The 15,707-nt window shown below is 51.9% G+C and overlaps 1 protein-coding gene across 1 annotated transcript; it reads right to left on the bottom strand.

Annotated features, from left to right (window-relative positions):
* Positions 1 to 15,345, bottom strand: LOC117679635 (Krueppel-like factor 5). The gene is made up of 4 exons (XM_034441753.3): positions 14,350 to 15,345; positions 5,447 to 6,344; positions 4,880 to 4,939; positions 1 to 2,855 (listed from the first exon to the last, which is right to left on the bottom strand). Exons 1-4 carry the CDS (start codon positions 14,515 to 14,517, stop codon positions 2,677 to 2,679), a joined length of 1,305 nt encoding a protein of 434 aa, XP_034297644.2. The 5' UTR covers positions 14,518 to 15,345; the 3' UTR covers positions 1 to 2,676.
* Between the last annotated feature and the right edge of the window lie 362 nt (positions 15,346 to 15,707).

Below are 15,707 nucleotides of genomic sequence, written 5' to 3'. Positions count from 1 at the left end.
TGCTTTTTAAAAAATTTATTCTTAAAACAAAGAGGAGGCGGCAATTCATTGTTAGGCTCATCTGCCCAGTTGTGAGGGGGACATGGGAGAAGGAGCCCCCAGCAGGAGGAGAGGAGGCATGGCTCTGGGGCAAGTGGGTCGGAAGGGGGGGTCTTGGCTTGGGAGCCTGAGCGTTGCCCCATCGTCATCATGGGGTATTTTGCAAAAGTACGTTATGGTGACAACAGCTCTTTTCCATCATCTGGAGTTCACATGCTCAAATTCAATTTACATACGTAAAAAAAAGCAATACCATCTTTTAAGGTTGCATGTAGAAAAATATGTACAAATATCTTTCCTGTACATAAGATACCCCATCTGGGGAAGGGGGGTTGGCAAGCAAAGCCATAGAAGCCTTTTCTGTGCCAGCCGCTTCCAGCCATTTCCTCGCCTCCCCTGCTGACATCCCAGCCCCGCCTGCTCCCTGGAGCCACTGCCCTCGTGCCAGGCCAGAAGCAGCTCTGGGCACCCTCTTTTGCCTGTCCAGCGGGCTGCTGGGTGCTTCCCCAGCATGGGCAGCCGGTCTGGTGAAAGTGGGCGTGTGATCTGGGGAAGGAATTGGGTAGCAAGCAAGGCTAATCCAGGCTCTGCTTGGTCAGATGAACACAAGGCGAAGATGGGCAGGTGGGTTGCATGTTTGAGAATTCAAAAGGTTAACTGGAAATCACTCAATGCAGGAAGTGCTGTGAAGAAATATTTGGGTAGCGAAGCAAAACGGGTTGGTCTCAAAGCAGCAGCTGATCCAGCCTGTTGGTTCAAGTTGCCTCCCAAATTCCACTTACAGATGGCTAATCAATGTGCCTCAGAAAGGGTTGATCTGCATCGTCAAAAGTTTTGTGTGATTACGGAGAAGAAATGAGGTTCAGTGGATCTTTTAGAGAAGGGGATTGAAAAAAGTGCTAAGAATTAAGGCAAATGTTTGCACAATCTTGCTTGAAACTTGTTAAAAAGTTGAGGGGGAAAATCTAAGTCTCAATTTTGCAGGATGCCAACCAATTAACCAAGCAGCCACAGCTATGATCCAAAACAAAGATTTAAAAATCCCATTGATTTTAGCTACACATTTAGCATGTGCTCAGTTCACTGAGACCAATGAAACTTTTCAGGTGGCGAGACAAAATCTAGTCAAATGAAGCACTTTTGAGGCAATCCTGTTCCATATTAACCTGTTGTATGAAACGGAAGACTCTTTCCCTGCTCCCTGTAAACTGCAAGGATCCATAACTGGCAAGTGAAACCAGACTTCAGCTGTGTTTTGCTTGGGGAGCGGGCCTTGATGCCACCAGAGAAGCAGCCGTGCCACTTGCAGAAGGGAGGGGGGGTGCCAGACGGTGAATCTCGGGACATCTTCCCAGGCTCTGACTCCAGCTGCAGATACACACTCAAATGTGCAAGCAACATTGAGGAGACCCAAGACCGGGGCTGCCCTGCTTCAGCAGTCTCTTGCAGAAGATTTGGCACTAAGCTCACTACCCATCCGCCAGTTGCCTTCCAGCAGAGCCAAGAAAAGCTCTTGGCAAGAGGCTCTGGGCTGGAGTTCCCCAAGGCTGATGGGGTGTGTGGATGGGACCGTGGAAGCCCAAGTGCCCCAATGGGCAAAATCGAGGCCAAGAGGGAGGTGCCCACCTTGGAATCAGGCCGGCCTTGAATGCCCCTGCTGGCTGCCTTATAAGCAGGATCAAAGGCAGATCATGAAAGGAAAGGCGGTGCGAGTCACAAGGATGGCTGACTTGGCTTTCTCCATAGAGAGTCCAGGCACACCAAGATGTCGGCTTCCACAAGCAAAGGCCTTGAGAGTGGGGGCGGGGGGGGATCCTGTGACACAACAGGGGGACGGGGGGGGGGCTCCCTTAGAGATTCCTGGGAGGATTTGTTCTCTACTTCCTTCCTGCTGTCCTTGCGGTGTTAGAATAGCCAGCAGCGTTTGCCACGGCTGTGAAAGTGAGGTAGGGGAAGGTCCCCTTCGCTCTGCCTGGAACGGTCCCCACTTTCTGCCTGGTCTGTCCAGGCCGTCCATTTGGTGCAGCACAAGGAAAGGGGGGGGGAAGGAAGGTGTTATTGCAGCTGCTTTCCTTCTCTGGACGCAGAGGGCAGATGCTCAGTGCAGGTTTGCGAGGCCGAGGGCCCCCCCAGGGAGATCACCTTCCATTCAACTCCAAGGCAGGCCAGAAGGTTGTGGGTGGACGCTTAAGAGGTTTTGGCAAAAGAACAAACTTCACTTCCAAGTCTTTCTCTCGATGAAGGAAGCTTTAGGTGCAAAATGTTAGACCGTTTCTCCACCCCCACCCCCCTCAGCTGCAGAAACACAGCACACTTTAAGCCAGAGTTTTAAGTCCTGCTGCTTTGATCTTTCAAGCAAGCCAAGGCCTGGGATATCCCACGTGACTTGCACGGCCTCCTGCGGTGGTTCTACAGCCCCTGCTTTCCACGGAGGTCTTGGTCAGGACTCAGCACGTTCCATGGAGGCAGAAAGAGAGAGGTGTTTCCTGGAGAGCCCCATCTGTGGAGGGGGCCTTTTTCTGTTGCCAGCCCAGCCTGCCTTCCTGGGCATCGCCAGGCGTCAAAGGCAGAGGGGGTGGCCGGGCGCCTGGCCTTCGATCGCAGTCTGTGTGGGGCGGGGGAGGCCGTGCCTCAGGCCTAGTTCTGGTGCCTCTTCATGTGCAGAGCCAGGTGGTCTGAGCGGGAGAAGCAGCGGCCGCAGGCCAGGCACTTGAAGGGCTTGGCTCCGGTGTGCTTGCGGTAGTGTCGGGTGAGCTCATCCGAGCGGGCAAAGCGCCAGTCGCAGCCTTCCCAGGTGCACCGGTAGGGCTTCTCGCCTGGAAGGAAGGGAAATGGGAGCCTGTCACACACCAGGAAAGTCTGATAGCTGCCCACCTGCTTCCCCTGGACGGCCTGGGCTGGCGCTGCATCCCCTGGCCCTGGATGCCTCCAAGGTCACTTGCTTGATGAACAGTTGCAGGAAGAGGAGGAGACGGGGGGAGTGGAGTGGTGGGACGGAAGAAGCTGGGAAGTTGCTGGCAGACGAGGGAAAGCCGGATCTCTCGCTGCTCGTAACCCAGAATATGCTGGTGAGGGGGACAATGGGGCGCTTGATGCTAGAGACCCTCTTCCGTGTTCTATTCTCCCGCTCAAAGGGACTCCCCGGAGGTCTCCGCCCCACCCTCTTTCTCAGAGCAGCCACGGAAGGGGATTCGTGATGCCCTGAAACACCCGGGTTGAAGTCGGCTGCAAGACAGTCGGCATCCTGCATGTCCTGCATGGCGTCTGCTTTGGAGACCACGCCTGCAGGCAGGTGCCACCCTTTCGCTCCTGACCCATATCATGCCTAAGCAGAACTGCGCCCAGGTGGAGCCGAGGGAGAAAACTCCCGGGAATGTTACAGCTTCCCTGTGCAGGGTTTGCGCCAAGCACATTGGCAGGCGGTTTCCCAGGCTTTGTGAGTCAAAGCCATTGTCCTGGGAAGGTCACACTCTGCTTCAAACAATACCTGAGTGAGTTTCCGGGATCGAAACCAAACGCTTGCCATTGTCCCCACAGCAGCTCCTTACCAGGGCAGCCTGGCAGGGCAGCCACAAACAATGGGCCCCAGAGTGGGGCGGGCGGCTGAGGGTGGATGCAATCTCCCAGACCCGATGGAGCAAAAAAGACCCCCCTTGTGGTTGAGGGTGGTGAGGGATTCCTTAACTCCCCCCTCCAAGGTCTTCTGCCCTGCCATAAGGTCACCATCTCCTGGGGGTGGGGCTGGGGGCTCCAGCCTGCCTCCTGTTAGAAGCGCAGGGTCGTCTGGGGCTCTCTTGGGGCCTTCCCGGGCATTTATCTTCCACTTCCTCCATGGCAAACTGTGACAGATCAGCCCTTTCGAGGGTGGCTGAGCTCCTCCTCCAGAGAAGGGGAGGCTGAGGAGGGGCTTTGCCCCTCTGCTGCTCTTAGGTGGCCTTCAGCTGCTTGGCCAAGTTTAGGCTGCAGACTGTGCAGCTAGTGGCAATCCCTGGCCCTGCTCAGCTGCTGAACATCTTCAGAAATTGCAGGCCTTTTGGAGCTGCTCTCTGCTTGCTTTTTTCAACCTGAAGAGTCAGAGTGGAAGAGGAAGCCCTTCCGTTCTCACCCGTCAACCCAGGGGTGAAATGCTCCCGGTTCGGACTGGATCGCCCGATCCGGTAGCGATGGCGGCGGGTGGTTCAGAGAACCTGTAGCAAAAATTCCTGCGGCCACCCTCCATGCCCAGCTCAGCAGCGCAATCATCAGAGGCTTTTTTTTTACTTTTAAAAGCATTTTTTCTACAATCCCTTCTGCCGAAAAAAATGCTTTTAAAAGTAAAAAAAAAGCCTCTGACAATCACACAGCTCAGCTGGGATCATCAGAGGCTTTTAAAAGCATTTTAAAAAAAAGTTATCCCCCCCCCCACCAAGCCACACCCACAGAACCAGTAGTAACAAATTTTACATTTCATCACTGCTTCAACCCCAAAATAGGGCTCAAACTGCAGGGCTGGAAGGGAAGGGAAGGGGCTGGGGGTGCCCTTGCTTTGCCCTTCCTGGTGAAGCAAGAAGGCTTGGAAGAGGAGGACGCCTCTCATCCAGAGGCCCAACATGTCCCTGGGCAGCTCCGGCTTCCTGCAGCCCTCAGAGAGACATCAGCTGTCCACCCCGCCTTCCACACTGCCCAGTGCCTGGCTCTGCCCTTGGCAGCAGCTTTTCCCAAGTCTGCCTGTCTTCAGAACAGCAGCAACTTTTGGGAAAAGGAAGCTCCCTGCCTGCCAAACCAAGATTCTCCATTCGAAGACTCAGAAAAGACGATTCACGTTTTGAGAAAAGCTCTGCCTCTTGCCATGTCAACCTACCAGTGTGAGTCCTCTGGTGAGCTTTCAGGTGTGAACTTTTGGTGTAAACCTTGGTGCACCCTGGGGGAAAAAAACAGAAGAAAGAATCAGTCGCTGAGCCCAGAGGGCTGCTGGCACAGGGCCAAGGTGGGAGAAGCAGTGGAGAAAGTGGAAGATGCCGGGAGCTCCTTCTTAGGCTCTTTGCCTCTTTTTCTCCCTTCTGCCTCATTGCTAAAGGTGTACTTAGGGTGCCGCCAGTGGGGGCTTTATCTGAGAATACCAAAAAGCCCCTCCCTCCCTCCTTTGCATGCAACCTCTCCTGCTGTGCACATTTTTCAGAATAGTTGTGGCTTCAGTGGGGGAGGCCCTGCATTCAAAGATTGGGCGAGGGGGCACCCAGCCCCCCAAAATCTCATCCTTAAAACAACTGTATTCCAGGTTAAGGGGCATAACACTTATTGGCTGTGCCGTGAGGCAGCCAAAATACAGCTCCAACTTCAGCTAGATCACTGCCAGTTGTGAACGGGGGCGGGATGGGGACGGGGAGAGGGGGAGTTAGCCAGACTTAAAAGGTTGTCAATCTCCTACCGGGATAGTCACAGTGGTGGATCCTCCTCTTCTCCAGTTCTGGATTGTTCCTCCGGTTGAACTTGGGGGTTGGCAGGATGAGGTGTCCCTGCGCGATGCTCTTGAGGGCGCTGGGCCCAGAGGCGATGTGTCCTGGGGGCGCCAGTTTCAGTCCAAACGTGGCCTCATAGGGGGGTGGAGGTGAAATGGTGTTGATGGGCTCAGGCTGGTTCTCGGGGCTGCCGGGCTGTGAGTTGGGGGGCGAAGGGGGCAGGCTCACTGCTGGGACGGGGTAGAACTCCTCCGGCACACTGAAGCCACTGAGGCCTTGGGAGGCCGCTGGGAAGGACTTGAGCGGTCCTGCTGGCCGCAGGGGCCGGGCAAGGGCCCTGGAGTCCAGCATGGAGCTGCCAGTAGACATGCCCACCCCGTGGATGCTGCCGGCGGCCGTGGCACCACAGGTAGAGGGGGCCGCGGGAGTCATCTCCCCCGAGAGCTGGTAGAGCAGGCCTGGCTGCGGGCTGATCAAATGGGGGGTTTCGGGGCAGGGCAGCTCTTGTTTGACAAAGATGCTGTTAGCGGCCACGGACTGTGGCACGCTGAAGACGCTGGTGAAGTCCGGCAGGGTCTGGATTGGCCCGCTGCTGACAGGACAGGGCTGAGCAAAGCAGGGGCCGGGCTCCATTTTGATCTGGGGAAAGGGCATCGAGGGCTTAGCCGGCCGGTAGATTCCTGTGCGCAGGTGCGTGGTGTCTGGAAGGATCACGTTGATGTTGACGCTGTAGGGTGCCGACGGAGGCTTTTCGGTGGAGAAATACTCGTCCACCACGGAGGCGCTTTCCCGGCGATACTTCTTGTCTGTTGCCATCGGTGTGGGGGGCATTTGGCCAGAGAGGTACTTGTCCATCTCGCTCCTTGCCTGAGTGGAAACCCAGAAGAGGAAGGAACAGTGAGGAAGGAAAGGCCCAAGATCTCTGTGCGGCTGGCATCCCCCACCAAGGCCAGGTGCCTGATGGCAACCTCCATCCCGTTGCTGTCCTTCCTAGTGTTAATGGTTGCTGCCCCTGAGACAGGCCAGCCACCTACAGGCTCCCCCCTGCACAGAAAGCCCTCCCCCCACAGACAAAGCCGGCCATGAGGTTCCTGCAAAGCTGCATCTGAGGAAAATCTCCATCCAGCTTCAAGGAAGCATCTTGGAGGCCTCAAATCCCCAATTTGGAGCCAGGGTGGCATCCCAACGGACAGCTGCCTCCATAGCTTTTTTTTTTTTTTTGTAATTTTTTTTTTTAGACAAACATTTAATACATCAGTCATTTCTTCCGTGTGACATCTCAGTGTTATCTCCCAATATTCTTCTTTTTGCTGTTTCTTCTATCTTCTTTCTAGCCTAGTCCATTACACCAATTCATCACTGACACAATATTCTAGTCATAACATTTTTTATACATAAGTATAAATTTAATTATTTATATCTCTTTTCTAACCAGTTGTAAAATTGATTCATTATCTTAAAATATTCTGACTCTTCTCTTTCTTTAATCATCAAAGTCAATCTGTTCATTTCTGCACAATCTAACATTTTTTAAATTACTTCTCCTTCCAAAGGTATTTTTTCTGCTTTCCAATGTTGTGCATAAACAATCCTTGCAGCTGTTATTACATGTTATTACATGTTATTTTATTTATTTTTTCGGGAAGGATACCCACTAGGAACAGCTCTGGTTTAAATTCAGTATGTTGCTGTATCATTTCTTCCAGCCATATCTTAATTTTATTCCAATAGTTTTTAGCTTCTGAACATGTCCACCACATATGGTAATATGAGCCTGGAAGCTAGTGACATTTCCAACATTTAGCTGATTTATCTTGAAACATTTTTGCCAGTTTCTCAGATGGCATGTGCCATCTATAAAATATTTTATATTGATTTTCCTTATATGTAGTGGACATCGTTACTTTATAGTTCCTTTCCCATAGTTGTTGCCATTTCTCTAGATCAATTGAATATCTGAAATTCTTTGCCCAGGCTACCATTGTTTCTTTTACTTGCTCCTCCTCCAATTCAATACCAAGTAAAAAATTATAATTTTTTTTATTAATTTATTGTCTCTTCCTGTGAGCATCCTGTCAACTCTGTTTTTTCTAGATAAAAACCGTATAATTTAGCATCTTTTGCCTCCATAGCTTATGGCTGCCCTCCCTCCCTCCCCTTCCCTGCTTGCAAACTCGGGAAAGGCCGTTGTGTTAGGTGAGCGGAAGACAGGTGTGTTGGTGCGATGGCTGCCTCGGTTGCCAGAGGGGTGTTTGCCAGCTTCCTCTTCTCTAGCCCTGAGGAGGAGCTGTTTTCCTTGGAACAGCCTCTCTGTTGCCAGCTCCCTTCCAGGCAGTAATTTTTAAACTCGGGAGCAAATACCCGTGGGGCAGTGCCAGGAAACTACCCAGAGGCCCGAATGCCAAGCACATCTGCATGAAGCCATGGCTCACTTGTTCAGGGACGGCTGTGCCAAGAGCGAGCTTCGAGGGCCCAGCTGCTGCCACCTCCAGGTAGCCCTACAGCAAGGGGAGCTGGGGAGCACCAGGGGGAGAAAGGCTGCCAGCCCCTCTGGTTCTGCGCTGTCTCCCATCTTTCCCATCAGCCACATCCGGCCATGGGCAGTCCACGTTCTACACGGAGGAGGTGGCCTGTGCCCCAGCCTTCCTGGGTAGATTGGCGCTTGATTATAAAGGCTGCAGGGTACATTTCCATGGTGCCCAAAAAGGAGCCAAGGGGTCTGCAAGCTCTTCCCCCGTTGGAAGAATCTCCTTAGTTCAGTCAGAAAAGCCCTTTTCACATTCTGCTGGTCAGCAGGAGAAAACGGCGCCTGTTTTCAGAAGAGCGCCTGATTTCCTCTCTTGCAAGCTTCCGAACCGACTGTCCTGCTTTTCCTACTGAAGAAGAGCAAAGCGCTCCAAATTCTGTGCTGCTCCGGGAGCCAAAATCAGCCTCCGGCTTGCCTTGAGGGGGATTTAAGCAAGAAGGCCGGGGATGAGGGAGGGCAGGTGGAATCCAGGAAGCCCTCGATTTATGTCCACAATTGGGAACAGCATTTCTTTGGCTAAGCAAGGCGGTTGTTAAGTGGATACCGCCTGATCTTTTTTGCCACAGTTGTTAAGTGATTCCAGCTTCCCCCGTTGACTTTGCTTGGGCACAAAGGGATCCCGGGATGATGCAGGGACGGTTGCCAAGGGCCCAAATTCTTATCACACGACTGTGGGGTGATGGTCATAAATGTGAGGACTAGTCATAAGTCAATTTTTTAGTGCGGTTGTAACTTCAAACAGTTGCTAAACAAATGGTTGTAAGTCAAGGACTACTCATAATTCTACAAAAGTTTTGGAAATGAGGAGCTTCTGCCAGGCTCCTGATATCCCATGATCTACATCAGCTCGCATTTGGCTTTAATTCTTTTGTCTGGGTTGATATATACTTAATATATGCTTTCTATTAACTTTCTTTTTAAAAAATTCAATTGCCTTACAAACCTTTCTAAATTGTTACAGATGGCTACAATACAGTGATGGGTTTCAAATTTTTTTTACTACCGGTTCTGTGGGTGTGGCTTGGTGGGCGTGGCTTGGCTTGGTGGGCGTGGTTTGGTGGGCATGGCAGGGGAAAGTTACTGCAAAATCCCCATTTCCTCCTGATCAGCTGGGACTCAGGAGACAGAGAATAGATGGGGGCAGGGCCAGTCAGAATTTTTACTACCGGTTCTCTGAACTATTCAAAATTTCCGCTACCGGTTCTCCAGAACTGGTCAGAACCTGCTGAAACCCACCTCTGCTACAATATCACTTTGAAAGAAAAAGTTACACTTAAAGAAAAATAATAACTAAAAACAAAAAGGAAACTCAATCATCTCTACCCCCCCCCCAAAAAAAGCAGAAAAACAATCCATTGAACAGAAACAAAAGTTAAAAATCCATTGATAAAAAAAAAATAAAAAAATTCCACAACTGTTCCACAGTGCCAAACCTCATCTCTGTGCAAAGCCATCACCAGCTGTTTTTCAGCCGTTAAAGCTGAAGCAGAAGACGGGGCCATCGGTGGCCTGATCTTCCTCTCTGCTGAAGCAAAACCAGTTCAAACCCTGAAGCTGAACAGAAGGGCTGGAGACGGGGCTGGGGGGCTCCTTGGGGAGACGTCCGTGTTGCTGCTTCTGGGGGGAGGGGGCTGAGGGGGGTTCACACCTTGCACCCAGCACCCTCCCTGGCCAAACATTCCTGGGGATTATCCCACAGAATAAGAGATCTTGGCCTTTGATCCCCTGATTGTGGCCAGGCCCAGCAGATACTGACGGAGCAAGGTACGGCTCCCCAGAGGCAGGAAAGGGAGGGGGAAGCCATCCCCACCCCACCCCCCATCCCCGGCCATCAGAACCTCCGGGGGGGGCTCAGAGAATCCCCCTCCCCTCTGCAAACCTCTAAGAATGGTCATTACACAAATTTGGAGGAAAAGCCTGATTTGAAAAAAAAAAAATCCATCCCTCTCTCTGCCTGCATTCCTTCAAAAGAGGCTGGATTTCCATAGAAAGCACTTCTACTTCTGCTTGGCTCAGTGTCAGCCTTTATTGTTGCTCTAGTAAAAAATTGACCAGAGTCAATATTTGCTCCTCTGATCATTCAGTCTTGGAATTGACCTCAGATGCAGGGCAGAGGGGGGTGAGGAGGGGTTGGCGTGGGCAGTCTTTCTCCTAGAACTCTCCGGGGTGCAGTTTGGGGCAAGAGGGATGCCTGTCCTGGCCCAGGAGCAGCGCCTCAACTCTCACGGCAGCCCTCTTACAGTTTCCGAGGAGGAAACCGTTTGCTCTGCCCCCCCCCCTCTCCCCCATGGGGGGTAGACAACTGATCCAAGTCTCAAAAGTTGTGCCAGGCCTGCCTGATGACGCCAGCAAGTGCTCAGAGGAAGTGCCACTCCTTTGGAGCTGGGCCTGGCAGTGTCACTCCAGGCTGGGGCACAACCTGGCAGCTAGCCAGGAACCAGGCGGGGGGTATGGATGCCATGAACCACAATCAGCCCTCGCCAAATCAGAGCCCTCCACTGGAGAAGCTCACGGTTGGGGTCCATGAAGTTACGGTCTGGCTCCTCCAGGGAAGGCGAAGCGGATCAGAGGAAGCCAGCTCTTCCTCAAAATTGCAGGGAACTGCACGTCCCCCAGCTCACTTCACAGGCCGAAGCTCCCTGGAATCATCCCTGCTACCCCTGCCCCAAAGGAATAATGCCCAGGTGGTATGCTCTAGGCCAGGAGGGCGCAGCAAAGGACTCAGGAAGCAGGCCCCGAAGGAGGGGGGGCAAAGGACCGGCTGGCATTTGCTGAATGGCTTCCTACAAGGAAATACAGTTGCCTCCTTGGCTTGCGTAGCATTTCGGTCAGCAAGCAGAATAGCACTGGATTTATCATTGTATTAGATTACCTGCATTTTTTATCAGAACTTTTCATAACCTTTGGCAATCTAGAATATAAACTCTTATCCTGTCTTATCTGATTGTCTTTCTTGGGATCAACAATCTGAAAAACACCTCATTCTTTTGATCTGACATCTACATTTTTGATAGGCCTTTTCTGGTCAGAGAAATAAAAGTTGCCCTGCGTAGGGAAGGTCAAGTAAGGGAGACTTCACAGTTACCATAAATTTGGAAGCTTGAGGAGCAAATTCGTAGCCTCTGACAATACCTCCATCCACTTTCTTACGCCGTACTTGTGGGCTAACGATGTGTCTACCTGGGCAACTCAGCCTCGTATCAAACATGCCAGATGGACTTGGTTGGAGCTCAAAATCCTGCGAACCTTAATAATCTTGGGGGATACCATATTATGTGTAGAATGACAAGGATATACAGTATATCTTCCAGGTCTAGAAAAGAAAATAGACTTCTTTTGCTATGGGCCACATTTGTTTTGAAGATCATATTTCTTCAAAAAAGCTGCTTCAATGGGCCAAAGAGTCACGAAATGGCTTCTTTGGGACCAAATTATGAAACCTTGTTTATTTAGGCACACAGCGATTTGCATGAGTTGTTTCCCATCACTGGAAGTCCTACAGGGCTCTCCCAACTGACCATGCAGGACCCTGTCTGTGGCGCTTCTTCTGGAATGGAGCATGTGGTTGCTGGCGAGAGGGACGAGCCAACAGTTGAGAAAGACCTTTGCAAACTCCTATGGAAATGTCGGGTACCAATTGCCTTCTGATGCATCCATTAATCCAGGCTGCAGTTACAGACCGAGAGCAGATTCTGCACAGTATCTTGTGAATTTCCCTGTGCCTGGAACATGGGAAGCATGGGCCGTCCCTCCTCCATGTGCAGCTAAGGAGCAGCCCTTCCATCAGAGCCCCCTCACCCCTGGCAATCCTTGGGGAAAGGTTTCTTTGCAGGCCTGGATTGAGCACAGAGTGCCAACCCTAGCTTGGTTGATTAGCCATTACTCCAATTGCCTGACCTTGAATGCAAGTTTCCTATGAAATAGTTTGCTTTAGGAAAGATTAAAATGAACTGAACAAAGGGAGGGAAGGCCAATATTTCAGAGGGAGAGGTAAGGTGTCAGGGAGCATTTCCCTTCAAAAACGGGAAGTTGAGCTGGGGCTGGAAATAGGTTTGTTCTCCTGAGTTTCCAGGCTTCGATGACCTTTGCAAGGGAAAATGCAGCCGCCAACCTCACCGTCACCTTGTTTGGCAAGTAAAACAAAGTCTTCGGTTCACAGATCAAAAGAATTTAGCCAGATCTCCGCTCTGAAAGATGCTCTAGATTGTGCATTCCAGGAAACCCCAGGGAGAAAGAAGCCGAAGGGCTGAGGGAACCAAGGCCACCGTTCTGCTGGTAGAGCATCCAACGGGCCTGGGGTAGTCCTTCTACTGCCCCCTCCCCCCATCTCCTATTTCTGGAATAAAGAATATGGGTCCAATCGAACCTTACAAATTGACTTTATGAAAAGTGTCTTTCAAATGGCGACTCAGGTTGGCCGCCTGGGAGATTACAGCACCGATCAGACAGAAATTGCACAGTCTGGTGTGATGAAAAGGTCTCACATTCTCAAAGTTCCCTTCCCTCCGAATGCCAAGAGGCCCCCTCGCTTGCCAGGGCCCCTCTCTCTACGGCTCCCCGGCATTTTCTACCAAAGACCCGCCGTCTTCTCTGCCAACAAGATGGCGCCAGGAAGCCTTGCACTTGTGGTTAATCATTACCTCGTTTGTTGGACCGATTGAGCAAGAGAAAATGGAGGGGGGATTGGCATCAAATGAAGAATTTTCTCAGGGTTGGGATTTCACACCCCTGAGACAGACGTTGCTCTGCAAATGCCAAAGTTGGGGGCCGATTCTCTTGAAATCAACATTTCCTTTAATGTTATGCAAACAGAAGACAAATTTTGGTCTCAGTGGAGAAATGGGCCCGTTTCTGTCCTTTTCTGGGGCCGTTTGTTCTGAGAAGGAGGTCGGCCAATTCTGTCTCCCAGTGGCCCCCACGGAAGAGGCCTCCCTGGGGAAGGTGGCAGATGTGCCGCCTCTCCAGGTCAACAATTTAGGATGAGCGGCTGAGAAGCCGAATCTGCTCCCTGGATCAAGTCACAAAACCCAGGCAAACAAGCAGAGTGGCCTTCCAGGGCAAGGTCCCCACGAGACGGTTCCACTCGATATGACAAGCTGACGATATGCGGGGCAAGAGAGTTCCACCATCATGGAAGCGTGTCTAAAAGGCTTCCCACCATTGTGGTCACCTGCAGGTCACATAAGCCCAGATGCCCTTCCTGATTTCCCCTGAAGTTCCTGCCCTGCCTTGCCCTCCATAATGGGAACTGCTGCTGACACTGCCTAGACCAAGATGGGGCAGAGGGTCAGCCCTCCTGCCCTGGTGCGCAAAGCCTGAGGAAAGCCACCTCCTTCCCGCGAGGACCCCTGCCTTTGACCTGGCCTCCCCTTCCTTTCAGATAGGGTTACTAACCCTAACCCTTCCCCGCCCCCCTCCACAAACACCAGGCCACCAGTTCCGCAGTGGGGAGAGAGTCTTCCCCACATGCATAGCAGCAGCATAATCTTCTCCCTGCCTTTGGCCTGGCCCTACAACGCATGCAGCCGCCTGTATGTTCCTTTCACACATTGGAAGGAAGCAGGAAAGACCAGCATCTTCGGCCAGGTGGAAGAGTCTGCAAAGGTGTGCCAGGCGGGCTCTCTGCCTCCACCTCTTGATTCAGCCCCATCTCAATGGGGGGAGGGGAGGCAGGGGGCTCACCACTGGGGAATCTCAAGGAGAATTCCATTCCTGTGCTTTCCGAAGACAGCAGCCCAGACAGCGAGAAGGAACGAAGGCACGTAATCTCAGTGGGCTCTTCCTCTGGAACAACGTTTTGGCTCAGAAATGCCCTGCAGGCACTTGGCCAGAGAACCCGGCTCTCTGGCGCGAAAGGCCGCCGCCCTTCCTCCCCCCCCCAAGGAAAACAACCCAAAGGCCTTCGGGGAGCCTCCCTTGCCTGGGAACATCCCCACCGCAAAAAAGCAGCACCCCAGAAACTTTATCCCAGGCGCAACAAAACGAGGCCAAATTCAGGTGCGTCTTTCTCAAAAGCTTTCTTTTTCTCAGCTGCTTGTTTCCATCCGTCACCCGTTTGTACACAAAAACTGATTTACATTTCAGGCTGACTCCAGATTGTCCAGTGTAAATTTTGGTGACCCACCGGTTGTTTCCAACAGCCTAAAAACTCTAGCAACTTTTCTTGCCTTTTGTAGCCACCCCAAATCCATAATTAGAGGGGAAAGAAGAATACGGTCAGTTTAGAAACTTTCTGATAATTGATCTCATCAACCTTTTGGATTAAAGCGGCAACTTTTCAAAAGAAAAGTTTTTCTAACCCTCCTAATTCCAACGGAATACACCTGAGGTCCACACTTCTCTTACCTGGGCCAAATCCTGTTGATTCTCCAAGATTCGTACGGGCGGCTTGATGTCTTCAAAGACGGCCATGTCGTCACTGCATTCCCTCGCCATCGCAACGGGCTTCAAGGGCGTAAAAGCTACACTTTCCTCAGACATTGGGGAGCTTGCGACAAGCCCACTGCCGCTCATCCTGTTTGTGTGCCCCTCTCCCACCTTGCCGAGTTGCGAAACCCAAATCAGAGAGGAAAAACAAGTTTTTGGAAAGGCAACAATCAGGCGTTCCGAGGCATGCCTGCTCTTCCTGATCTTGAGGAATCCAGGTGCTCTGTAGCCTTAAGAATCCCAATCTTCACCTGTCCTGCAGTGGGAGGTACTCTTACCTGGCAAAGGCTGCCTCAGGCCTTCCCAGCCAATTGGGGAGGAAGCGAGCGCCATTCCAGCCAATGGCAGAGCCAACGGCCTCTTCCTTCAGGCAACCCAAGACACAATGCCTAGTGGAGAGGTAGCGAGCGAGCCAGGCAGACGGCTGGGCCTGTGGCCCTAAGCCATCTTATATGCGGGGAAGTGGGTGTGGGGTGCCTGCCAGGAGCTTCAGTTGCAGCAGGCAAGATCCTTTGCAAGCCGTCCCTGTCCTCGGCTTATCTTGCATGGTCTTCCAGCCCAAGTCCTCCGTGCCAGCTCTGGGTTGGGGTGAAGGGCCACTGGGCCTTTCCAATGTCTCTCCTCTGGCAAAAGGAAGGCCCAGTGCTAGAGAACCCCAGGGTTGAGTCTCGGATGCTCCAAGGAACTGTGCCTACCAGGATGCGTCCTGCCCCTTTCTGCAGGCAATTGGGCACCCGGGCGGGCCTAATCTCCTGGCTCTCTTGGCCAGCCATCCTTTGCCAAAAATCTGAGCTCCCTCCCTGGCTCCCCCCCCTCATCCAATAGGCAAGACTAAGTCCCTACCCACTTCCAGACCAAGAATGCCCATTCTTGCTTTGTGGAAAGCAGCCCGTGGCCCTTGATACCTCTGGCCCAGGACCTCCCCATGTCGGGGGCTGATTTTCCCAGGCAGAGAAATCAGGACGCAAAGAGGCAGAGCTCTCTGACTTCTGAAGGCCACTTAGCAGCCAAGAAAAGAATTGCCTGATTCTGAAATTAACTAACCGAGTCCAGAAAAATCCACATTTCAAAATGAGAACAATTGTGGATTTCAGTGTTGTTACAAGAGTTTAGCTCTTATCTAGTTGCTATTTTGCAGAGGGATAAAACTCATTGTATGTGCAAGGCCAAAGAAGAGAGGACCTGAAAACAGACGTTTCATATGATTAACAGGCCTAAAAGTGCGGTAGGACCCCAAGAGGGTTTCTTACGTTTTTAGTAAAATCTGGGATTGATTC

The sequence above is a fragment of the Pantherophis guttatus genome, chromosome 12, assembly GCF_059756535.1.
Source record: "Pantherophis guttatus breed Tessera chromosome 12, ASM5975653v1, whole genome shotgun sequence".
NCBI lineage: Eukaryota > Metazoa > Chordata > Lepidosauria > Squamata > Colubridae > Pantherophis > Pantherophis guttatus.
Note: the sequence above shows the minus strand (reverse complement) of the source record. Positions and strands in the feature narration are given on the sequence as shown.